The sequence below is a fragment of the Vidua chalybeata genome, chromosome 27, assembly GCF_026979565.1.
Source record: "Vidua chalybeata isolate OUT-0048 chromosome 27, bVidCha1 merged haplotype, whole genome shotgun sequence".
NCBI classification, from domain to species: Eukaryota; Metazoa; Chordata; class Aves; order Passeriformes; family Viduidae; genus Vidua; species Vidua chalybeata.
The window spans coordinates 786459-811871 of record NC_071556.1 but is presented as its reverse complement, the minus strand read 5'-3'; the positions used below and the strand labels follow the sequence as shown (position 1 = coordinate 811871).

The 25413-nt window shown below is 46.8% G+C and overlaps 1 protein-coding gene across 7 annotated transcripts in view; it reads left to right on the top strand.

The window, feature by feature from the left end:
• Positions 1–9480: 9480 nt before the first annotated feature.
• Positions 9481–25413, top strand: part of ELAVL1 (ELAV like RNA binding protein 1) — a 50546-nt gene continuing 34613 nt past the window's right edge. Inside the window, exons 1-3 of one of the 7 annotated variants that reach the window (XM_053965637.1) lie at positions 15008–15308; positions 17558–17651; positions 19856–20039. In XM_053965637.1, the coding sequence (XP_053821612.1) occupies positions 19868–20039 (172 nt within the window). In that variant the 5' untranslated portion in view covers positions 15008–15308; positions 17558–17651; positions 19856–19867. Of the gene's footprint in view, positions 9563–15007; positions 15309–17557; positions 17652–19855; positions 20040–25413 lie in introns of those variants that run through there. The other 6 variants (XM_053965636.1, XM_053965631.1, XM_053965638.1 and 3 more) reach the window with 6 other exon arrangements.

Sequence of the window (25413 nt, the reverse complement as noted above, 5' to 3'; positions counted from 1 at the left end):
TCCCTAAGTCATTAACTCAGAACCCTACTTCTGCATTCAGCAGCTCTAGTTTGCTGTTAGATTTAAAATAAAGCCATACCATGCAGATCAGTCGGGTCATGGCAGTGGGGAAGCTCATGTAGAAACCCAAAACTGAAGGAAGGAAAAGCATTAAGGTCCATTAGTTGTAACAGCCAACAGAACAAGGTCCCTAAAACGATGCTGTTAAATTGCATGAGGAAAACTGATTTAAGAACCTGCTCTAAAAGCCTTTATTACATCATACGTTCTCTCCTTACCAAGGAAGACAGAAGACTATCAGAGCATTCCTCCTCTTGCTGTACCTCCATCTCTTGTGCATATTCTATTCTGAGGGCATGGTTCACATCAACATTCAAATAATTGTCTTAAAAAGTCAACAACATCTACAAAGATTTTACAAATATTTTGTAGTGCCATTTGTTTCCATGCTTAGTCATTTAACTGCAAAGATGAAGTTACGGCAAAAGTTATTTCTTCCAGCTTCAGAAATTATTGAAACTGGGTCACTAGCAAAAAGTTACATTTAAAACAAAACATTTTAAAATTTGATACTAGTATTACTGTAATAATTGCAAGCATTAGTTTCCATTAATGAGAAGAGCCTTGAAGACAAAAACGAGACTCAATGATGCCTTGTAAAGTGACTTCAAAAGGTACAGAAGAATTTGTGCACCCAAAAATCCATAAACTCAAAAAGCACTGTGTTGTAAGCACTTAAACCCTAACAGCTTTCCATTCTCCCCATATACAGGATTCTATAATTTGAAAAGAAATCTGGGTCTACATTGTGGCCTTGGCTTCTGTTTATTATCAAATTTAGCTCTTCAAATAAACCAATCCTTGAAGTGCAGGTAACCTCTAATTAGCAGGGTGACACCTTAAAAAAAATAAAGCAGTGCAGAGGTAAAGATCTTGTCACATTTATAAAGAAAAATTATTTAGTCACATTGGCTTCCCCCCCCTTTTTTACACAGCACTGTTATTAAAAGCTGTTTTAGAGCTTTATCTAATAGCTAGGTAAATAGCAAAGATACAAATATCAAATGCATGAGCTTAACCTATAAAGTAGGGGAAAATTATTCTTTATTGCTCTCAGGCAGATCCTGAGGTATTGTGATGTCAGAGGAGAGGATCTGATTTTCTTCAGCAGCCCAGTGCTCACCTGGTTCAAACTCCATTGCACCTTTTCCCACACCAATCCTCCAGGCAGTAGCAGCAACACACACATCCACTGCTGAACACTGACTGAAACACGAGAGGTCATGTTGGGACACAGCAGACCAACAGCACAGGACAATTAATTATCATAAAATTGTCATATAAGACAGGTTACAGTTACCCACATCACAGCCAGCTCAGCAAGCTGCAGAGGAAGGATGGGAAGGGCCTGTCAGCATCAACACTGTGATGTGACACCATCTGAAGGCCATGCTGGAGGAGCCTGGGGCCATTTGGAATCAGTCTGGGCCACATCTGAGTGCTCACACTTGACCATGGTGGCTGATATGCTTCAGCTTCAACTGGGAATGAATTTTCCCCAGGAGCTCCAGTGCTCTGCATCTCCAAGCAGTTCTTCTGAGGGATTTTTGAGAGCTTGTGCTTGGCATCTGTCATGGAATCTTATAAAATTTTGCCAGAGGAGGTTTAGACTGGATATTAGGGAAAGGTTCTTCCCCCAGCAGGTAGTCAGGCACTGAACAGGCTCCCCAGGGAATGGTAACAGGCCCTAGGCTGCCAGAGCTCCAGGAGTATTTGGACAACAATCCCCAGGGGGGGATTGTTGAGGTGTCCTGTGCAGGGCCAGGAGTTGGACTTAATGATCCATTTGCTCCCTTCCTACCCAAAAGATTCTATGAATCTACGATGTTATGAAATAATATATTCAAGTGATATTTATTTTGTAAGCCATTTAAAGCAGATGAATCAATTAAGGCTTAGCCCGCCTTTGAATACAAATTCATGATATCAGACAGAGCTGGGGCTGCCCAACTGACTTGAGAACTCTGAAGATTTTAGAATACTTAGTCCAGATATGGAATCCCTCACACACTGAGGCAAGGGCTCTCAGCCTCCAGGAGTTCCCTTGGGCATCCCAACCCACAGGAAGAGTCCTCGACTGCAAACCTACTGCTCCAAGGAGGGCTGACCCCACTGACAGCCCTGGCAGGGCTCCACCACAGCCTAGTCAGATCTGAACAATGGTCAGGTGTGGTCATGCTCACCCTCCTGGTGGGCTCTGAGCTGCTGCCCACCACAGCCACTCTGAAATGTGGTAGGGTCCAGCCTGCACACAGACGTCAGTGATTCATCCCTGAAGCCACGCCACAGCTCAGGTCAGTCTAGGTCACTGCTGGGGGAGCACCTGCACAGGTGCTGAGGACATGCATCTCCTGGCTGCTCTAACACTTAGCAAGCTCCTGACTGGATGACTGGAATTTCTGAAGGGGGCACAACTAATGTGGGTTGTGTGAGCAGACATCCGTAAGACAACCCAGCTATTCAGAAAAGTGTTCAGCATGTAAACACAAAGCATATTGTTGGAAACAGGAGCACAATATCCCAACCATTGGACAGCCACCCACATGTGACACACCAGCCAGCACAGCCATGCACCACCTGGGACAGCCACACACTGATGAGCTCCACGTCCTCCTGCTGTTGTTCCCCAGGGCTGGGGCAGCTCTGCAGGTGGGGTCTCACCTGAGCGGGGCAGAGGGGCAGAATCCCCCCTCCCCTGCTGCCCACGCTGGGGGCTCAGCCCAGCCCAGGGGGGTTCCTGGGGTCAGTGCCCATGGCCAGGGCAGGCTGAGCCTCTCACCCACCAACACCCCAATTCTTCCCCCAAGGCTGCTCCTGATGCATTCTCTGGGTTTGTGCTTGGAATGCTTGATCTCAAGACTAATAAACTACTCTCCACTAACATTATTAAAGCACACATCAGGCTCTTCAAAACTCCCTACTAGTTCATATTACCACACATAGTGCCAGAGTGAGTGGTAGGTTTCGTCAAACATTCAAAAGTACCAAAAGAACAGGTGCTTTCCCTAAGCCGTTGGGGAAACAAAAAAAGTAAATGAATCAGTGTGTTTACTGTGCATTTTACTACTGCTTAATATCTTCCTGGAAAATGATGATAAATGTAATTAATATTGTCTGACAGTCTGACAAAGTGTTTTTCACACCAACAGCTCACTGGACAGATAGAACTACGCTACAAATTCATTCACGACCAGAATAAAACCACACACAACCACAAGCTTCATAAATTATGAGCTTGGAATAAAGATGACTCTTGGCAACCAGGAAAGCTTCTGGCTTGCTTCCGTACATTTTGTTGTTTTTCTGTTAGATCTTTTACCTACTGATAAATTTTGAAGGAGATTATTTCAGAATCTAGGCTAATAGATAGTGGCTGCTGCACAATAAACATCGAGGGGGGAACATATACAGAGGTCATTAATACATAAACGAAAAGAGAAACCAAGGAAAGAGTGAGGGAAAAATCAGCTTCAACAACAGCTTATAATAACTGCACATTTAAATGGAATTAAAACATTTCCACATCTATCTGCAAATGATTAAGTGTGGCTGGTTTAATTAGAGCAGCTCAGTGCAGAGAAACCTGAACGAACATGTTCCTCAACCAACGTGCTGCTGGCAGCAGTGCTGCTTCCGGGCTCACACAGCCATGCCTGGCGTTTTCTTCATCAACTTCGGGAAATCCAGAAAAAGTTCTCCTACAAGTCACTGGGAAAGTAAATGGGGGTGATCTTTCTGCAGCACAACTAGAGACAAGCATGCTCCAGGTGACATCATTCACCTCACAAGTGAAATGACAGTAGAGGCAGAACAAGAACAGCAGTTAACCTCAGGGAAGGTGACTCCCATGGGAGTGAAGTGGCAAGGGTGAGTCCATCCTTCTGCAAATGGCCAGAAGGGAATTCCAAAGAGGGCAAACTGCTCCAGACAGTGGATATTATTCCTCCTCAGGGGAAGAAATGACACTCGGAACAAAGACAAAAGCACCAAGGAACAGGATACCAGGAAGACTGAGGAGAGCACAAGGGAATGAAACAGAGATTTTTTGAGTTAAGTTAACAAAATGAATTAAGCATTTATAATTTAGCTTGTAGAGTTATGTGTTGAATTTTGACCTTTTACTTAAGAAACCTCTGCCTGGTACAAAGGGCATAGGAAAATGCAAATTTCTGAAGCTTCTTGCATAAAGAACAATACCAGAAGAGGCAAAGAACCCAGATAAAGAAGCTCCTCTGTCTCCAAGCCTATCGAGACTGACAGACGTACTCAGATAAGCACCAAAGGGCAGAGAGCGCACGCGCAGAGAGGAAAAGTTCAAAAGTTCAATCATGAGGAAGACCACAATCTTCAGCCTCAGGACCACCGAGAGACCCCCATACGACCACCACAGCAAACCACGCATGCCCAGAAGGGCGTGGACTTATTTAGCATGAGAAGCAAGGACAGGCGGAGCCAGGGGTTGAATATGCATGAAAAAGTTGTACAATGTATTGCATATGGAACATCTTTGGGAATAAAGGTGTGGGTCAGACTGAGGCTCGGGGCACAAGTTTTGGAGAGCTATCTCAATTGTGCCGGGGCTGACATACATACCCACTTCATAACTACCCCAGGTTATGGAGTCTATTTATTTATTCCGCGTATCACTTCAGGAACACCAAGGAAAGAAAAGAGTTATCTAGAAGGATGCTGTCAGTGGAGCAATACAGGAACTCTCAAGTCTGGGTGGTGGAGCCACAAACCCAAAGATGAGGGATCAGAAAGGGCTGATAAGCAAAGTCTTGGAACAGAGCTGGGGCATGCATTGAGAGAGGTGGGGTGAACCAGAAAATAATGGAGAACAGGGGCTGAAAGCCTGTGGAGAGGAAGACACAAGAGAGTGAAGGTGATCTCATAGAGGTGAGAAATCAGAGAATAACATGCGGAACCCTGAAGAAAGAAATCCAGACACAGAGGAGCAAAGGAGGGATGGCTGGAAGGCACCAAGTGGAATCATAGAATCAGGGAATAGCTTGGGCTGGAAGGGACCTTAGAGTCCATCCCATTCCACCCCCTGTCATGGCAGGGACACCTTCCACTGTCCCAGGCTGCTCCAAGCCCCATCCAGCCTGGCCTTGGGCACTGCCAGGGATCCAGGGGCAGCCACAGCTGCTCTGGGCACCCTGGGCCAGGGCCTGCCCACCCTGCCAGGGAACAATTCCTGCCCAATATCCCATCCAGCCCTGCCCTCTGGCAGTGGGAAGCCATTTCCTCTCGTCCTGGCACACCAGGCCCTTGTCCAAAATCCTTCTCCAGCTCTCTTGGAGCCCCCTTAGGCATTAGAAGGGACTCTGAGGTCTCTTCTGTTCTCTTCTCCAGGCTGAAGATCCTCAGCTGTCTCATACTAAATAAGGACGGGAGATCAGAGCAGTGGCAGCTGCCCAGGACACTCCAGCACCCGCAGTACCCCTGTGCCCTGGGGTCAGCAGCCTGTGAGGGGCCAGACAAAGAACGCCCGAAATATTCCACGGCCGGGCCAGCCGGGCCCGCCATTTCACTCCTGTGGGCTCGAGGGGAGCAGGAGGGGCGTGGGCGGGACCATAACAGACTCCGCCCCCTCCGCCGGCCGCCATTTCAGAGCCGCGCCGGGCCGGCGGGCCGAGTCGTCCGGCAGCGGCGGAACGGCGCCAGCGGGGGCTAACGGCGCCAGCGGGGGCTAACGGCACTGCTCTCCGGGGCCTCGCAGCGCTCACAGCCGCCGGAGTCTGGGGCCCCAGCGGCTACGGAGCCGGCACTGCCCACTACGAGCGTTGCCGGGGGCTGCCGCTGACGCCTGTAACCGGGAGAGTGCACCCGCGGTGGGGCGGCTTGTGGAGCCTCCCTGCTCTTCTCTGTGTGGCGTCTGCGCCGTTGGGAAGCTCTGTATCCATCCATCCATCCATCCATCCATCCATCCATCCATCCATCCATCCATCCATCCATCCATCCATCCATCCATCCATCCATCCATCCATCCATCCATCCATCCATCCATCCATCCATCCATCCATCCATCCATCCATCCATCCATCCATCCATCCATCCATCCATCCATCCATCCATCCATCCATCCATCCATCCATCCATCCATCCATCCATCCATCCATCCATCCATCCATCCATCCATCCATCCATCCATCCATCCATCCATCCATCCATCCATCCATCCATCCATCCATCCATCCATCCATCCATCCATCCATCCATCCATCCATCCATCCATCCATCCATCCATCCATCCATCCATCCATCCATCCATCCATCCATCCATCCATCCATCCATCCATCCATCCATCCATCCATCCATCCATCCATCCATCCATCCATCCATCCATCCATCCATCCATCCATCCATCCATCCATCCATCCATCCATCCATCCATCCATCCATCCATCCATCCATCCATCCATCCATCCATCCATCCATCCATCCATCCATCCATCCATCCATCCATCCATCCATCCATCCATCCATCCATCCATCCATCCATCCATCCATCCATCCATCCATCCATCCATCCATCCATCCATCCATCCATCCATCCATCCATCCATCCATCCATCCATCCATCCATCCATCCATCCATCCATCCATCCATCCATCCATCCATCCATCCATCCATCCATCCATCCATCCATCCATCCATCCATCCATCCATCCATCCATCCATCCATCCATCCATCCATCCATCCATCCATCCATCCATCCATCCATCCATCCATCCATCCATCCATCCATCCATCCATCCATCCATCCATCCATCCATCTCGCCTTCTGTAACCCGGAGTGCCCAGCTGAGGGCACTTGGCTCGTTCAGCTGCAGCACAGGAGACTGAGGGGAGGCTCCTCGGGGGCTGCAGCTCCTCCCGAGGGGAGGCAGAGGGGCAGGGGCTGAGCTCTGCTCTGGGCCAGGGACAGGAGGCCAGGAAGGGCTGGAGCTGTGCCAGGGCTTGGCATGGAGCTCAGGGAAAGGTTCTTCCCCCCGAGGCTGCTGGCACTGCCCAGGCTCCCCAGGGAATGGTCCCGGCCCCGAGGCTGCCAGAGCTCCAGGAGCGTTTGGCCAGCGCTCTCAGGGTAGGATTGTTGTCTGTGCAGGGACAGGGGCTGGGATCAATGATTCCTGTGGGTCCCTTCCCATCCAGGACATTGTGATTTTATGATTCTGTGTTTATTCACAGCCAGGTACAACCACTTGTCCTTATGCTGCTGCTTCCATCCCTCAGTTCCCACTGCACATTTCCCTCTTGTGTCAGAACCATGTTCTCCAAGGGCTTCCTGGGTCACCCTGTTTCCATTGAGCTTTTGTCATGTTTCAAGATATCCCAAGAAATGGCATGACCAAAAATACTTGTGGCATTCATGTTGCATTATCTTGAGACGATTTCAGACATGACACTTGGCTTTATGTTGCTAAAGTTCCACATTACCATAAAACTTTCAGGCTGATGTTTTCACATTGAACTGAAACACTGTAACAGACCATTTATATATAGCAAGAAGCATAGTATCAAAAAGAGATAATTCCTTTAAAAACTGACACACTGTTTCAAAGGACAGCTTTTAATTGCCAGCACAGCTTAAATAAGTGTTTATGGTGATAGATGAAATTATGAGATTGCAAATACGCTGTCAAAAGATAAAGGCATCAATGCTCTGTGCAGTGTTGTGCTCATGGCCTCAATTTTTGAAGATTTGAAACCCACCTCATGTCCAAGAATGGACATGACATAATTGTTAATTAACATAACATAATTTGTTAATTAAAACCTGGATGATACAAGGAAAACATCGAATTTACAGTAAAAGAAAACTGGTACTGATGACAATATTGTGATTTTGGGGCTGGCAGGATGAGCAAATAACAGATGCACAAACGTCTTTAATGTTTTATGAGGCCTTGAAGGATATTTCCAAACCTGTCAAGCTTGGAATTTTCATGTGAGGATTCCCCATCTGGCACTGAGAGCTATTGTAGAGAGGAAAGGAAAATGGCAATGTCTTTAACATTGCTCTTAATCCATCATCCTCAGTAGGCTCTTCATGGAGCTGAACATTAGGATCTCTGTCATGCTGTGCCCATTGCATGTGGCAGAGGCTGGGCTGTCCCTGGCTGTCACATGTGGAAGATCAGGACATGGCCCAGTGCAATAGGGCCACTTGAAGGGGTTTCTGGGCAGTTAAACCAGAAAACATCAGTGCAACCATGTTGGGAATTTACCAGACAAGGTCTTGCTAGAGGCCACATCAGGATAGGCAGAGATACGTATTTGTATTTTCATTGAGTAATGTGCCACGTATTCCAGTAGACAGAGTATTTCCACATGTGTGAATGGAAATACCAAAGAATACAAACTCCTGTCTTGCTGCAATTCCCATCCTTCAGGTGAGATCTCACTCTTCTAGACTTGAGAAAGGAGCTAGAGAAGGAGAAATTTGATTTTCAGGTATGTCCCTCAACTAAATAAAACTCAAATGATGAGTTGTCTGTGAATGAAAAGAAACATCATGTATTGTAGTGCAGAAGTATTCTGGTTTTTCTTCCCCGTAGTTGAGCACTTTAACGCAGGATTTACAGACCTGAAGCTTACATGTCACACACTAAGCACGCTGCTATTGCAGAGTACTGTTGGCAATGACAAAAAGACGTCTTTTTCTGCAGAACAGTGGAATTTTACTCTCACAGATGTCTCCTGTGCAGTGGAAATAGGTGCAGATACAAAGGGATGCCCTTGGCTACGAAAAGTGAAAACGGAAAAGGGAAAACTCTTGGGCAGCTGGTCCCTTCAGGGCGCTGCAGAATTTCTCAGAGCACAGCGAAGTGCTGGCCAGTTCCTCGGAGAGATCATTATTTGCATCTCATTTACACAGAAAGCATTTAATCTCCTAACCAGTCACCAGCATTCCCGTGGGTTGTGCCCGGGGAGATTCCCTGTGCCTGGGCTCCGGCTGACACTGGCCCTCAGCCGAGCTCGGCTACCGGGAGCGCTGCCCGCAGCCGGCGGGCCCAGGGCTGCCGTGCTCCATCTTCCGCCCGAGCCTGGCTCCCTGGCACAGGGCGCCACTCGCGTTTCTCCTGCTCCAAGAGCCCGGCCCGCCACAGGACGCACGTTCTCCTCCGGGCTCCTTTCCACAGGAGTAGCCGGACCCGCGGCCGGGGCGCACCGGCCCTTACCGCAGCCCCGGTAAGGGCGATCGCTGTGTTTGCGCAGCCGGGCCCCTCCACCCGGGCGCTGCCCCCCTCGGCGGTGCGGCCCCGGCCCCGGCCCCGGCCCCGCTCCCCTCCCCCCGGCGCGCGTAGGCTCCGCCCCCGACGGGGCGCTTGACGGACGGGCGGAGAAGCCAATGGTGCGCGGGGCACGTGCGCGCGGCAGCCAATGGGTGTCGGCGGGCGGCGCGGGGGCGGGGCCGTGGCGCTGGAGCGGCTCGTTGTGCGCTGCGGACCGATCGCCTCCCGCTGCCCGGGCCCGGCCGCCGCCGCCGCAGGTGAAGCCGCGCGCGGGGCCGCGGAACCGCGCCTGAACAGCCCCGGCGGCACCCGCAGGGCCGGCGCGGGAAGGAGCGGGCGACGGGGACCGGGCGGCCGGGCCGAGGCCTGGGCCTAGCGGGGTAGCCCGGCCTGTGGGGGGAGGGGCCGCAGGGCAGCGCGGGCCGGGGCGGCGGGCGGGCGGCGGGGTCGCGGCCTGCGGGGCCCACGGGGGCCGGATGGGGCACGGACGGGGAGCGGGTCCCGAGGCCGCCGCGCTTGCGGCGGGAAGGCCGCGGGGCGCGGTGCCGCGATGCGCGGCGGGTCCGCGCCGCGTCTCGGGGCCTTTCTGCGTCCGGTTAATGGCCTCATATTTCACGTTTATTTTTCCCGTGTCTGTGCGGACACAGCTTTTAAATCTCCCACGTTGGCTAGGACTGGCACTTCCTTGTTGGTTGGCGGTGCTCGAGGGTCCATGCCAGCGCGGTCAGTGCGGTTGGCATCAGTGCTGGCAGCGGGTCCGGTGCTGGTGTGGCGAGTGCTTGGGGCCTCAGGAATCGCGGCTAAAGCTGCAGCCACTGTTGTTTGTGCTCGTGGGAGCAATTCAGTGCAGAGCATTTGCTCAGTTTTAGCGGTTGGAAGAGGCAGGACTGTCCGGGGGGCTCTTTCACGGCAGTACGCGTGAGGGCTGGGGTAGGACAGCCGTGGGGAGGCGAGTGCTCCTGCCGGGTTCTGCACTGCTGGGAGTGCAGGAGCGTTTGTTGGGCACAGAGTTGTATCCGACACTTACTGGGAAAGGAAGCACGGTTTGTTTCATGAGGACTTGCACTGGGATCCTGTGATCGCTTAATGAGGCATCTGTGGAAAACAAAAGAGGAAAGAGTTGGGAAGGGTAGGGATTAATTCCTTTTGTTAACGCCTGTTGTTGTTATATTTGATAACTTTTTGAGGTCTTTGTATTTTTGTTCATTTTGCTCCCTGATGGTGGGTGTTGACTGCTCGTGTTCCTCGGCTCTCACCTCTTTACGAGTTGTTTTTTCCCTGTACTCATGTTTTAACCACTTTTTTTTCTGGAGCTGTGTGAACCGTTCTGTGACTTGTTACATTACAACTAGGACGATGCATATGCTCCATAGTCTTTATCAAACCTGTAGAGTTGATGGGATTTCTAAAATTCCTGTTGAGTTCTAGGTTATGTCTATGTGCGTGATGAATAATAAAATCAAGAGTCCTGAGCCTGTAAGTCTGTGCTGCATGAGATGTTACTGTGTGTGTCCTCTGTTTTGTTCTGAAGCAGAGTAACTGTGTATATAATGATCCCAGTGCTCCTGTGGTTTCCATGATTCAAAGTGCTTAGCGGTCCCGAGTTAGAGCTGTAGTTGCAGTAGGCTGTTTCCAGGCCTGACTGGAATATGTACAGGAACATCTTAAGCTGATGTGGTTGTTAAATGTGTTGTACAGTGAGTTTATAGCCCTGCTGTGGGTGGTTCTGCAGGACCAGATGAACTCCTTAGGGAGTTGTGTTGTGCAGTACCACGTTTGTGAAAACAGCAGCAGCAGTAAGCACAGTCTGAATGGAAATGTGAATGTTGTGTGTAGCAGCTTACTTATCTGTGTTTGTTGAACAGTGTTTGGTGCTGACATGAACTTAATGTGAAATGTGCTCTCTGCTCTGATTTCAAGCACTATTTTTTTCCTGTTTCTTGCATGTTCTATCACTTTTTTTTTTTTCTGGAAAAAGCCCTCCTTGTCTTGACCTGAGACATACCATTTTACTTTCAGAATCCACTTCTTTCAGCTGTTGTACCAGCCTGCTTTCTCTCTTGAAGCTTTGGTCTCTATCTTGTTTCCTGGTTATTTGTTGTGAGCTCTCTGAATTGATTCCCAAAGTTACTGGCTATCACTCTGACCACATGTGGATAAGAAGTTGGTAGACTTTTAGTCACCAAGTTTAGAAAGCTCAAACTTGCTATGTTTTTAGACTTCAAGAAGTTGTTCAGAGAAGCTGTTCTTTCTGCACTTCCAGGTACTTTAGACACAGCCTGAAAAGCATTTAAGGAGAATGAGAGTTCAGCAAAGGAGAGGTGATAATGTGCTGAAAATTATCAGGGCACTTCTGTCTGATGTGCAGTTCTGTATTCAGGCACCTGCAAGCTTCAAACTGCTGGCCTAAATGATCCATTTGAGTATACAACCTCGTTCTATGTAGGTGATGTATGCAGAAATAGATTCTAGTATTTTTTTTTTTTTTCTGATGAGATAGGGTGGAAATCAGCTGTACTGAGAAGGAGAGATGTTTTTCATGTGTGGGCTTGCTGCCTTTTTTTTTTTTTTTTTTTTTTTTTTGTTTGTTTGTTTGTTTTTTAAAATTAGTAGCAGTGGTATAGTACTACAAAGGTATAATTTTCCTATTTCCTACTGCTTCCATGGTCTCCATGTAGGAACACAGCAGCAACCACAGTGTCTCACCAGGCCCTCAGAGATGGATTTCCAGCTAGTTATCTTGTGCTGGTGAACAACTTGGATGCTGTCTTTTCCTCCTATTCACTTGCCCTCCTGCCCCCATCAAGGTGAAAGTATCTGAAGATGGGTCAGTGTTATCCAAGGTTGGATCAATGTGTGGAGCAGCTGTTGTCAGAAAGTGTCTGGAATCTACAGTTCTTATGTCCACTTCTTCTCATCTCCCGCTCTCTCCCTCAGAAAGGAATCATTCCCTCACAGTTGTCTCCAGATGTCTTTTGTGTAGGTGAAAAAATTGCCAAAGGCAATTTATGGACAATCTGACGCTGTCTAGAAAAAGGAAGATAATAAATTATTTCCTTTTTTTTTAAAGATCAGTTTATCATAAATCTGTTTTTTTTTTAAATACAGGTACAGAAGGTGAGATAGTCCAGGCTGCAAAAGGCAAAAGTTTTTCACTGTCTCTTCCCTGTGTAGGAACTTGGTGGTGTTAACTGGCAGCATCTTTGACCCAGGGGCAAACAACTTTGGAATCACAGAATGCCAGAACGGCTGGAGTTGGGAGGGACCTTAGAGACCATTTCATTCCACCCCCTGCCAAGGGCAGGGACACCTTCCACCATCCCAGGCTGCTCCAAGCCCCATCCAACCTGGCCTTGGGCACTGCCAGGGATCCAGGGGCAGCCACAGCTGCTCTGGGCACCCTGGGCCAGGGCCTGCCCACCCTGCCAGGGAACAATTCCTGCCCAAGATCCCATCCATCCATGTCCTCTGGCAGTGGAAACCATTCCCTGGGTCCTGTCCCTCCAGGCCTTGTCCCCAGTCCCTCTCCAGCTCTCCTGGAGCCCCTTCAGGCCCTGCCAGGGGCTCTGAGCTCTCCCTGGAGCCTTCTCCTCTCCAGGGGAGCACCCCCAGCTCTCCCAGCCTGGCTCCAGAGCAGAGGGGCTCCAGCCCTGGCAGCATCTCCATGGCTCCACTGGCCTGGCTCCAGCAGCTCCATGTCTTTCCTGTGCTGAGGAGTGTATTGTGATGTGACACTCTGAGCAGAGCCTGGTATCCTCTATCTGTCAGGGCTGGCTGTTAACCTGGGAAGATGGGGAAATGTAGATCTGGCAGCAGATGTTCAGTGTCTCAGCCACAGGTTTCTGATTGCCCTTGTTCCTACAGCTCAAGCTGAGAGGGGCCCCAGTCCCTGCTGGGTGTTGGACCAGCAGCGGATGGTAGTTATGGCCAGCCTGTATCTGGTTTCTGACAGCATCCCAATGATGATTCATTTTATTCTTAGGAATTGAATGTAGTTCATCAGACTGCTAAAGTAAGGTCATTGCTCTGAAGAATGCGGCTTATTTTTTGGCCTCAAATGCTTTTGTCTCTGTCAATATGAGCATTGACAAATACACCTTGATGATATTATTATATGAACATGAATAAAAGCAACTAAAGGAGGCATTTAAAACCCTTCCAGACAAATTTGCTTGCTAAGGAACATCTAAAACTGCTTTGCTGAAATATTAAAATTATAACAGTTGAGATTTGTTAGATCAAAAATGTGCTCAAAACCAAGTTTATGCCCAGTGTTTTTAAAATAACATAAAAAAAAAAAGCTTAAAATATGTTGTACTAAAATGAGTGATTCAGCATATGGAAATAGAATTTGTGGAAATGCAGCAGTGGATTTTAGTAATGGCTGCTTCTGGTTCTGAGCTATTTTTACTGGCAAAAGTGTTGGAATCTTAGGTGCAGTCCAGCTGAGGAGAACAAGGATAGTGTCCTCCTTTCAGGTGTGCAAAGGGGAGAAGAATCAAAGAGATGAGATCTGTTACCTCTAGAAAACCCAAAGGGTAGGCAAGTAGAAAGGGTTTGCTTTTTTCCCTCATACACTGTATAAATGCTGATCTTGAATTTAAGAGACAATCTAGGTTTTGTGATTTCTCCTTCCCCTCAAATGGCTTTTGATGTTTGGTCAAGATTTGAGGGGAATTTGAAGGAATACTGCATGAATGCGTGGTGAATCAAATACCAACAGGGCTTGCTCTTCACTGTCCTTTTCCTGTGGTCTGTCTTTGTGTTCATGGAGAGGTCTGTTCTTGTGGGATGCAATATGCAGAGCTGTTGGGGTCATGAAAAGAGTTTGTATAAAGAATAAAAGGTGTTTTCTTGTAGATTATGGGGAAAGACTCTGTGATGTAGAGAGGTCTGGATTAAGTAATGGAGAGAGATGTGTTCTGACTGTGGAGTACTAGGAAACTTTTTTTTTCTTGGAGGCATGTAGGCCTAGGGGAGGGTTTTCTGCTGGCTTGGCTATTCAGGTGAAACCTATTCTGTTCCTTACAGCGATTTCAGAGAAGAGAGTATGTTGCTTTTTCTTCTCCCAGTGTCTGTCCTAATGTGTTGTGATTAAACTCTTGCTTCTCAATCCTGGTATGACAGCTGCCTGCAAAGTGAGTTTTTGCATGATAATACTGTGTTGGATAGTTCTTGAAAACTGTTTTCCTGAAGCAGTTTAGACTCATGAAGGCTCTTCAGGCCCTTCTAAATGTGTGGCATTGGTTTTGACATGTATTCCAGCCTGGACATCTCAGCACCTCTGCACCTGCCTTCTGGATTGGTTTGGCACTTGCCTGAATGTTGTAGTGTTCTTTTTGTTCTGTTTCAGGTGTGGTCTCCAAGAAAGAGCTCAGCAGCTTAAGACAAGATTGTTGCCTTGTAGTCAGCCATGATTCTCGGGGGGAGGCATGTCAACAAATATCCATGTGCTGGAGAAACAGAAGGGCTCTAGTAGCCTTGAGGTTCTACTTGATGCACCCCATTTAGATTCCTAAGTCCACAGGCAAAGCTCACGAATAAGCCTATGAGACTGAAGTACAAGTTGATGAAACAGCTCATGGGCAGAACTCTGCAGCTTCACTGGTTTCAGGGCTCCTGTTCATTTGCCACTGACATCACAAGGAGATTCCACCAGTTCAGGGACTCTGTCAGGCACTGTCCACTGGAGCCCTTCCTGTATAGAGTGTCCTGCACTTTGCACTTTGTTGCAAAGAAAGATGGAGGTTTTGAGTGAGTAGCTGGGTCAGCAGCCTCAGGTCTGCTGTGGTTTAAGGACCGTGCTGTGCTCAGTGTGGCCCATTCCCAGTGCTCCAGTCAAGGTGCCATGAGCGCTGTGTCACAAAGCTCATTGATCCAGGAAGAATTTCCCATCTTAAGTTCTGCACTAGCTGATCCATCATCTATCCCACCTGAAGAGCTGCTTCCATCTTTGGGGACTCCAGCACAAGAAAGACATGGACCTGTTGGAGTGAGACCAGAGTAGGTCGTGGAGATGCTCTGAGGGCTGGAGCCAGGCTGGGAGAGCTGGGGGTGCTCACCTGGAGAAGGCTCTGGAGCCCCTTGCAGGGCTTAAAGGGGCTCCAGGAGAGCTGGAGAGGGACTGGGGACAAGGCATGGAGGGACAGGACCCAGGGAATGGCTCCCACTGCCAGAGGGCAGGGCTGGATGGGATATTGGACAGGAATTGTTCCCTGAGGGGGTGGGGAGGCCCTGGCCCAGGTGCCCAGAGCAGCTGTGGCTGCCCCTGGATCCCTGGCAGTGTCCAAGGCCAGGCTGGCTGGGGCTTGGAGCAGCCTGGGATGGTGGAAGGTGTCCCTGCCTGTGGCAGGGGGTAGAATGAAATTGTCTCTAAGGTTCCTTCCAATCCAACTATCCTGACATTCTGTGAGCATCTGTTTATGTGTCTGCATTTGAATTTGTGACCTCAGTAGTGGTCTGGTGCCTTTTGAGTCCTGTGAACAAGGTGAAGGTAGACAAAGCCTCTTGCCCGATGTTGAAGACAGACAGTTCTTGCCAGTGTTCTTGTTTCACGTGATCTCCACAGATCCATACAGGTCTTCCTTCTTAACCAACATCTTGCGGTGAATAATTAATAGCAGTGATTCCTAGAATTCTGGACGGAGATACAGAGTGTCATTGGGAAAAAAACTTTTATTGGTCTGTTGCCAGAACCATTAAACCTTTGGAATCTGGTGCGCTTTTGTGAAAAGGTGATTGTCATGGTCAGTGCAACATTTCTGCAGATAATGCCCATGAGAGCTTTTCAATCCAGTCCTGGGAATGCTGGCCTGGCTGAGGGTGCCTGAGCAGTTGTTGGCACAGGTGGTGAAGTGTTAGTCTGTGTGGATTCGAGCACCTCCAGAATTAGTGGAAGATTCGGACACAGCACATATGGTTTCCTTTGTTGCTCTGTGCACCCTTGGCATTTTAAATTTTGGGGCATCTTACCCAAGGAAGAAGGTTGCTGCTACCTTTTCAAACAAACTTCTGCAGCATTTGATTTTTTTTTTTTTTTAATTGTCATTTTAGGAAGTGCAGTGCAGTGGAACCTAGTCTTAAAGTTTTAGTTTTTTGGAACATAAAAATAAAGGCCTGTTTTGGAATGTTTGCAAACTACCAGTCTCTTTTCAGTCAGCCTTCCCAAATGCCGGCCTGTCCACTAGGAATATAAATGCATTCAGTCTTTTGATTTATGTCATTGTGGATTGACAAATGTCAGTTAGAGAAGTTCTAACTTGCAAATTAGTGTATAGGCCTGGTTCTCAAATCTAGAATATTTACTGATAAAAATGGATTGTTATCTCTTTGGTAAAGAAAGATCAAGACATTCCCTCAGTGTATTCAGTGAGAGCTGAATAAAAACTTGTTTTCCAGTGTAGCATTGCTTGTTTCATCTATCCTATCTTACAGCTCCTTTTCATTTTGGAAATCTTTTCAGCATGCAGAGGTAACAATTCTTCGGGGGATCTTTTTAACTTTGCTGGCATGAGAACTGTTCCCCTGTTGAGGAATAAACATGGTGCAGGTCAGCAGCTGCAGGTTGTTCTTCAACTCTGACAGACTTGGGACCATGACCATTTCCCTGGGGAGCCTCTTCCAGAATCTTTTCCTAATATCCAACCTAAACCTCCCCTGACTCATTGAGAAGACCTTGGACTAAACATCAGCATCAGGATGGGCACGGCCCAGGGGGGCTTTGTCTGAGATCCCTCCCCAGAGGCACCAACTGGAGCCCTTCTGTGTCGCTGCAGCACACTGGGGGAACTGGGGTCTGGGACTGTGCTGTGGGAAACCTGGGGCCGAGCTGGTGAGAGGAACTGGTCAGACTGGGGGAGTGTGGGGGTGTGTGGGGAGTCACACAGGACCTGTGGGATCACTGGAGCCACTGCTGCAAAGGGGCTTTGATCCCAGCAGTGCCAGTCTGGGGCAGTGCCAATTGGACCCCCAAAGTGGCATCAGACTGGTGGAATGGAGGAGTTTCCTTAACACCTCCCCAGCAGAGGAAGTGGTGCCCACTAACTTCCAGGCTGGCTGGACAGTGTTAGTCCTGCAGCAGATTGTGTAAATGCTCAGCAAGAGATTAGAAAGAAAGAAACATCTTCTCTTTCAGTGCTCTGCTTCTCTAGCTCTTTACCGTGCCTTTGTTGCTCCTGCATGTTTGGTTCCTGGTATCTCATGGAAACCCTTGCCAGGCCTGTATGCAAGGGCTTCCTATGTTTGCTTTCTAGAAGCCTGAAGAAAAGCAGCTTCCTTCCCACCTTCTAATGGCTCTGAATCAGCACTGCCCCAGGCACTGCTTGAGTATCCTGGGAGGTGCAGACTGTGAGTATTGCAGACACAGGTTTGAGATGTGGGACAATGATGGAAAGTCAGCAGCCATTTGGCAAACTCTTGTCAATTCTGCTTTATGCCAGATAAAAGTGTGGTAACCTGCCATCATGGTGTGCTGGGCAGGTTTCTCTGCTTGATATCTGACTGTGGTGCCTCCTTTTCAGGCAGCAGATACACCCTGGAAAATGAAAAAAATCCCCAAACCCCAATCTTTTAAGTATCTGTTCTTGAAATCATTAGAATTTATAGCAAATTTTTAATCTCAGCAGCAGGAAGGATTTATATCATAAATAAATGGCAATAAAGGGCAAAGGTGGTTAAAATGAAGGAAATTTTAACTTTTACCTCTTATAGGTGGAAAAATCTCAACATTTCTTCCTTTGCTTACTAAATATTCTAGTTGTGCCATACAGCTTGTACTCATCAACATGTTGGTGTGTTCTGCTTTGTAGGGCTTGAATTTTGTGGAGCACAAAGGCAAGCAAAGTTGCCTTCTATTCAAATAATTCTGAAAATGTGTGTTACATGATTTTATAACTTAGACATGGTGACCACAGACGGTTCAGCTGTTTGAGTGTTGTTTACCAGAACAGGAAACTTCTCTGAGATTGTGCTCAGCAAGTTCTGACAGAGCCAGGAGGGAATGTGTATTTAATGACAGAATTTGGAGTACAACTGAGATGACCTGGCAGCTTAAAAATTGTCTGCTGAGGAGTCTCTTCCCTTGCTTCCAGCTTTGCAGTGCCTCCCCCTGCTTTCCTCTCCTGTGGCATTAACTGGTGCTTATCTTGCTGCAAGGAAAGCAGATTAAAAATGCTGACACAACAAAAAGGCTTCCCTCCTGTGTGGTTTTCCATTGCTTTCACAGTACAGATTGGTTATCCCATGGGCAGAGGGTTCTGGAATGGGCTCATGTTGACACTTGAAACATAAAAATGGGGGTAGAACCTGATCTGTGGGTGAAGGGGAGCAAGAGCTGCCAGCTCTTCATGCTTCAACACATACTGAAAAGATAAAGATTCAGTTCAAATCCATACTGTGTTAAATCTCAAATTAGCATAAATCTTCTCATGGTTTATTCTATAATCATGTGCTCAGGTATTTGTTTAAAAATTTGACCTTCACTGTCAGACATGACTTAACAGCAGCTGCTGGTGAGGGGCCTGGAAGTCCCTTCATGCAGGGAGCATTCCCTTTCTAGACTGAGGATTTCTGATTGCTGTTTCTGACTTCTTCCATTATTCAACTTCTGGCTGTCAGTCATGGTGCAGTCACTGGAAAGGCTTATCCTTTAGCAGATCCAAATCTGTAGATCCTGTTGCAGAAACAGGATTTAGATATCCTGATTTTAACTATTTCAAAGTAGTTGAAGTGCTTTAAAAACTAGGATTCTGGCAAGCCAATGAGCAGCTCGAGTCTCATGTGAGTTTTAGTTGTAGGTCAACTAAAACATCAGGATTCAGTCCCTGATGGTGGACTGAGGCAGAGAGTATTTTCCTGTGATAGGAATTCTGTATGTTTTCTCAAGGCTTTTTTTAAAAAGCTGCAAAAATAGGAACTCTGTCAAATACTCAATATGCCCCCAAGTCAGCACAGACTCACCAGTTTCACGCTCCCACAGTAAAGCAGCACCAAAGGCAGCATTAAACAGTAACAGGCCTTGAGGTGCAGGATAGACAACGTTTACAGGGGAAAGCATTCAGAAAATTAATAGTCTCCAGTTGAAACACTGAACTGGGTTAGATCTTGCTGCTTCTTGTCTTCCTGTCTGGAAAAGTTCTGGGCATAAGGTTGGAATTCAGATTGAGGTGGCAGCGTGTTTGTGGCTGGTCAAGTACCTGGACATGAGGGAACCTGATTTTTACCTTGGCTGTTGGGAACACTTTGGTGTTACAGGAATGTCTTCAAAATCTATCTTGATGCTTTTTATTAATGTAAAAAAATAGAAATCCTGAAGAGCTCTTTAATGGTACATAGTTCTGTAAAATGTCATGTTTGTGCTTTTGAAAGAATGAATTGTTCTGGAATTTTCAACAAATAATGTTTTGTTTTCTGAGTTGAAAAAATGCATTGTTGAAGCAGTGGCTTGTTCTTAATTTTTAAAATAAACATTCAAACTTATTTCAGGTGGAGGAAGTTTAGTTTATGGAAATGTGAAGATCTAAACCTCACTGAAGATTTTTTTCACTTTGCAGATATATTGTAAAATGTCCAATGGTTATGAAGATCACATGGCTGAAGATTGCAGGGATGATATTGGTAGGACAAATTTAATTGTGAACTACCTTCCTCAGAACATGACGCAGGATGAATTACGGAGTCTGTTCAGCAGCATTGGTGAAGTGGAATCTGCAAAACTTATTCGGGACAAAGTTGCAGGTAAGATTTAGTATTTCAGAAATTATCACCTTGTGCTAGACTGCGTGAGCAAATACTTGATTGAATACAACTTAATCTCGAAATACTAAACGTTTGTGTGTGTAATCAAACTATTGCTAAGTTTGCCTGGAGCTTCAGTAACACCACGATTGGGTATTGGGAGGATGGAATGCTCAAGGCTAAGTTAATGACTATTGTGTGTATGGCTAAGAATTCTAAGAAGTACAGTTCCCAAATTTGGACATTAATAGACAGGTCTAAAACTGGTTTAGATTTAGTCCCTGGCTGATTTATTCTTCCTACAGTCTGAGTGTTTTTGACTCCACCCGAGCTCTGAATTTACAAACAAACCTTTTGTTCTGATTTTGATCAGTAAACTGAAGGTGTGCTGGAGTTCTGAAGTGGCTGTAGGTCTTATCACTGTTGCGGAATTTAACTTGTAAGTCCCTTAAATAGGATTGGTAGTAGTAGCTTTAAAATATGAGAGGAATGAATGGTTCTGACTTGTGAAACTTAATGTTTCCTTGAAGCAAAACAAATGCTGACAGAGCAACTGCTTCCATATCTGTTCAGTTGCAGGAGGTTTTAGCTGCTCTCTGAAGAGGTTTTAATCCTTGCACTGTTAAAATACTTAATTTAAGTTTTGGTTTTTCTTGTTCATAATTTGCAGAATCTTGGATTCAGTGAGAGCACTTGGTTGTTTCTGGAGGGGACAAAAAAAAGTGCTGTTAACTAGCGGTGCCCTGGTGTTTGTTCCCAGCCTGCAGTTCACTGCTTGTGGAATTCTGTGCTGCACATGCTCAGTGTTGAATTTCAGAATCCAGCGATACTGATCGTTATCTAATCTGTAAGGGAACCAGCCTGAGACTGCTCCCGAGTCTGTAAAAGCTGCATGGGAGCTGATGGAATACATGAGAGCTCTCTGTGCGTCATCTTTAGTGTTTTATTTGCTTGAGAATACCCATGAGAACTGAACAATTAAAAACTTCAGAATTTCCCTTCCGAGTAGCCTCTCTGATTTCCATGTCTGTGACTTTCCTGATATCTTATAGATGAAGTATCTCGTGATGTCTGTCTGTCTATATCTCTGCTTAAGGGATGTATATGTTCAGTCATGGTAAAATAGTTACATAAATACCGTTTTCTTTGAATGTTTTGTTAGGTGAGTGTTCGTCCCAGATGTTGTCATGTGCTTTGCCTCAGAAGTTGAGGCTTACTCTGAAGGCTGGTTTTGCAAGGAATAAGACCCCTTGCTTAATGATAGCAAGTCATAGCTGACCCACACCTTAGACTGTAAAATAAGCACAGAATTACCTGTGTGGGAGGGAAGGATATTTACAGTGGGAAGCAAGAGACTTAATCAGTCTCTGAAGTTGAGACCCTGCATCAAACACTCTGGTAAAGTCTGGTTAACTTTAACTTGGAACTTGACAGTGCTGGGTAGTTTAAAGTCCAAAACATACACTTGTGTGCTCAAGGTTGTTCTTAACCTCAAGAATGAAAAGTAAAATTGTTGCTATTGTTGCAGAGAGCGCTTGAGTGCCTGTGGACAGAACACTGGCTTTTCCTAAAGTGGTTGCAGGTGCTGGATTCTGTGTGGCTGCTGTGGTCATGCCACTGAATTTTGTTGCTACCTAATTTTTCACTTGCTTGCAACACTGTTAGGAGCACTTACAAGTCATCTCCATGCTTACTGATGGTTCTGGAATATCAAGGCCAAAGAACTGACTCCTTCTGATAATTTTTTCTTCCTCTTGCTTTTGTTTCAGCCCCTTGATGTTCACATTATACTCTTTATTCTCAAACTCTCTGCTAAACACATGGATGTGCAGCAGTCCTTGAACAGAAAAATCCTGTGGCACAGTTCTGCTTTTCTTGTGCCTCCACTTGCATTTCTCTGACCCCGTGGCAGAGAGCAGGAAACTGGAGCTGCAGAAAAACCTGTTCAGCTCCCTGACCTTGGTTTCTGGTCAGATAAGTCATAATACTGGCATGTGAGATAGAGCGGGTTGAGTGGCCTGAGCAGGAGGGAGGGAACCTTTTGCTTTTGTTGGAATTAGACTTTTTGGATCAGTTTAGTTCTTTTCAATGAAGTCATAGCTTTTGGTGCCCCCATAAAGTTTTAATAATCAGAGAATTTTGTGTTTGAAGTTCCCTTTATTGTTTGTATTTGCAGAGTTAAAATCAATGTTTAGTTGATAATGCTTGCATTTTGTAAAACATTGAATGTTACATACATTTCTTCTCAATTTATTGTCTGTTAATGAAATAACGGGGTAAAAAATACTTCTGCTTGGAATGCAGTTTTTCATGACTTACTGAACTGGCATAAGCTGTCTGGAGACTGATTACTGGGATTCAAGAACTGATTTGAAAGCCAAAGTTTGGGTTTGTTTGAGCAAAGTATTTTATTATGATCATTACATATGTTGTTGTGTTTTGCTTCAAATGCAGCAGAGTATTGCACAATCTGTGTTCCATGTGTTAGGTTGTGGTTATAAAATATAGAGAAGCTCATTGAAGCCTCTAGACTGCTTAGCCTTTTTCTCACTACTGATGAGCATTACAGGAAGGTGAAAGTAGCAGCAAACCATAGTGTCAGTTGACATTCCTTACCAGGAGCTTTTGGGTTGGTGTACACATAGGTTATAACCATTGATAAAGGTGTGACTGTGTGTCTGGTTTGTTGTTGAGATGTGACAGCTTCTTTTTCTGTTGTTTTTTTTTTTTTCCCCTTTTTTTTTTCCAGTACCTGTGCAGAGAAACTTGTGCACAGTAGATGAGCATTAGAAGGATGCAGGGCTCCTCCTGATCATACTGGAGGAATAGAGTGCTGGGCTTTGCATTCTCCAGTTGGTGTAGTGCATTCCTCAGCACTTCCAGACATGGCTTTGCTTGACCTGTGATGAGTGAATCAGTACTGGGGGTCAGCAGGCAAATACTGGATTGTTGCTGTGCTGCTCACTGTACTTGTGTTTATGGCGAGTATGTCTTGGACATCCAGGATTTTCGTAAGAGAATTATAGAATTCATTGGACACTGTTCTTTCTGTCAGATCTTAATTGAGCAACAGCCATGGGGTTTTGAACCCTAGGGAAATGTTAGAAGGCTGATTCCCACTTCCCAATATAGTATGGCACTGTGTCCAGCCTGCAGTATAACTTTTCACTGGTGCATCTCCTGGCCTGTCATGATGATTGCTGAGGTCTGTGAGTAGCCATTGACCTGATTTCATCAATTAAATCCTCACTTCCTGGGGCTCTGGCTCATGAGGTTGAGAGCAAGAAGTCTGGGTTGGTCCAGCAGTCCTGCAGCATTGACTGCAGACCCAGACACAGCAGGGCCAGACTTCTGCTCTGCACCGATTCCCTCTCCAGGGATGTGTATGATGTTAAATGTCCACTTCCTTGGAGCAGCTGCCTCGTGCTGGAGATGATCCAAGAGAAGAAATCTGTCTCATGCTGTATTTTGCATGGTCAGTGTTTGACTTTGCTGCAACATCCAGGTTCTGGGGTCTGGGTTTCCAGCCATTGTGCTGGGCTGGACTCCTCTGACAGGTGAGGTTTTTTAAAACATTTCTCCTTCAGTACCTGTTAATGCATGAATACAGGCCTCTGGGCTTCTCTGGGGTTGCTCAGTTTCTTGCAGCACAGATGCTGATGGCTTGTTGTGTCAGGATGTCTGACTTGGCACAGCACAAATGCTTCTGCTCCATAGCTCTAAATTTTCCAAGAGAGCCTGGTCATCTTTAGCTTGCTGTCCATACAGCTGTAGAGAGGCTGTTAGTCCTTCTGAACCAAATGCTGAAGCTGAAAGTTAGTCAGTCATGTGTGTTTTAGTTTCTGTGTCTTCCCCTTACTCTGCTCAAGTATTAGTACTTTCAAACCTGACTGTCCTAAAGCTCTGAAAAGGTAGAGTTAAAATGTTTTTTGTGGAATTATTAAAAATAAAAAGCTGCCAAATTCACGTGCTATGGTAGCACATGGTAATATTAAAAATAATATTCCTTACTGGAATAATTCTGAGCTGTGGGGTGCTCCCACCTGTGATACTGTATGTAACTGTCCTCAGAGTGCAAGGGAAAAGAATTCATCAAAACTACCACAAAGCTGTGTTGGAGGAGTTTAAACTGGATGTTAGGAAGGGTTTGTTCCCCCTGAGGGTGCTGGCACTGCCCAGGCTCCCCAGGGAATGGTCCCGGCCCCGAGGCTGCCAGAGCTCCAGGAGCGTTTGGCCAGCGCTCTCAGGGATGCTCAGGGTGGGCTTGGTGGGGTGGCTGTGCAGGGACAGGGATTGGAAGGGCCCCACAAGGACCATCAATCCAACTGAGAATATTCTAGGGTTCTATTCTAGGATTCTGTGAACCTTTTTCCCCATGTGTTTATGGTCTCAGACTTCTATGGGGTCTATTTATTGCTCCTGACACCATATCCCTGCTCCGAGTCCCTGGTGACAGGTTGCTGTGCACACCTCATTCTGTGAGGTTTCCTTCTGACAGTGATTGATTTTGGAAAGGAGGCATCCAGCTTCCTCAGGGTTCCTGTTCCTTCCCTCACACCTTCTGTACTGCCTGAGCAGGGAGTGTTTTCCCTCTGGTACTCATGACTGTCTGCTCTAGGAAGTGTCAGATATGATCCTTCACACTGTTCCAAAGGAGCAGGGGGGACTTGTCAGCTCCCCAGACATGACCCCCTCTGTGCAGAGGCTGGGAGGGAGATGTGGGCTTCCTCTGCACTCTCTGCATTTGTTTGTGTCAGTGTGAGTTCTGATATATCAGAAAGGTGATCAGCAGCTGTTGGGGCAAAGGGATCTCTCCACTGCTCCTCGGAAGTGTGGAGCGGAAAGGACATTTTGGGGTGACTTGTTAAGGTTTTATGCAGGAATTTGGGGTCCATCTCAAACATTGCTGTTGTGGTGGCTCACTCTCTGCAGGTATGCCAGGAACATGTTGCTTGCAGGACCAAAAGAAGTGACATTCAGATAGTTGCAGTTCCTCAGGAATGGACATAAAGCTTTACCTTTTCCTTGCCTTTTTCTTTTCATGTCTTCTCTGGAAGACTCATTCTCAGAAATTATGCAGCTAAAAAAGAAATGAGTGTCCTTGTCCATGTGAGCTTTTCAAGCAGAAAGGGGAGGAGGATTTTACTGCCCAGCTGTCAGGTGCTGCAGGGTGGTGAGTGGCTCAAGTTCATGTGACAGGGCAACTACTCGTTTCACCAGTGCAGTGAACTCAGTCTAGAAATGGAATTCTGAAGTGTTCTTGTTTGTGGAAAATACTAAAGTATTATCTTTGCCTGGAATAAGTTTCCTTTTGCATGCAAAACACCCATGAAATTGTTTATGCAGTTTTGCTGTTAACTGTGGAATTGGAATG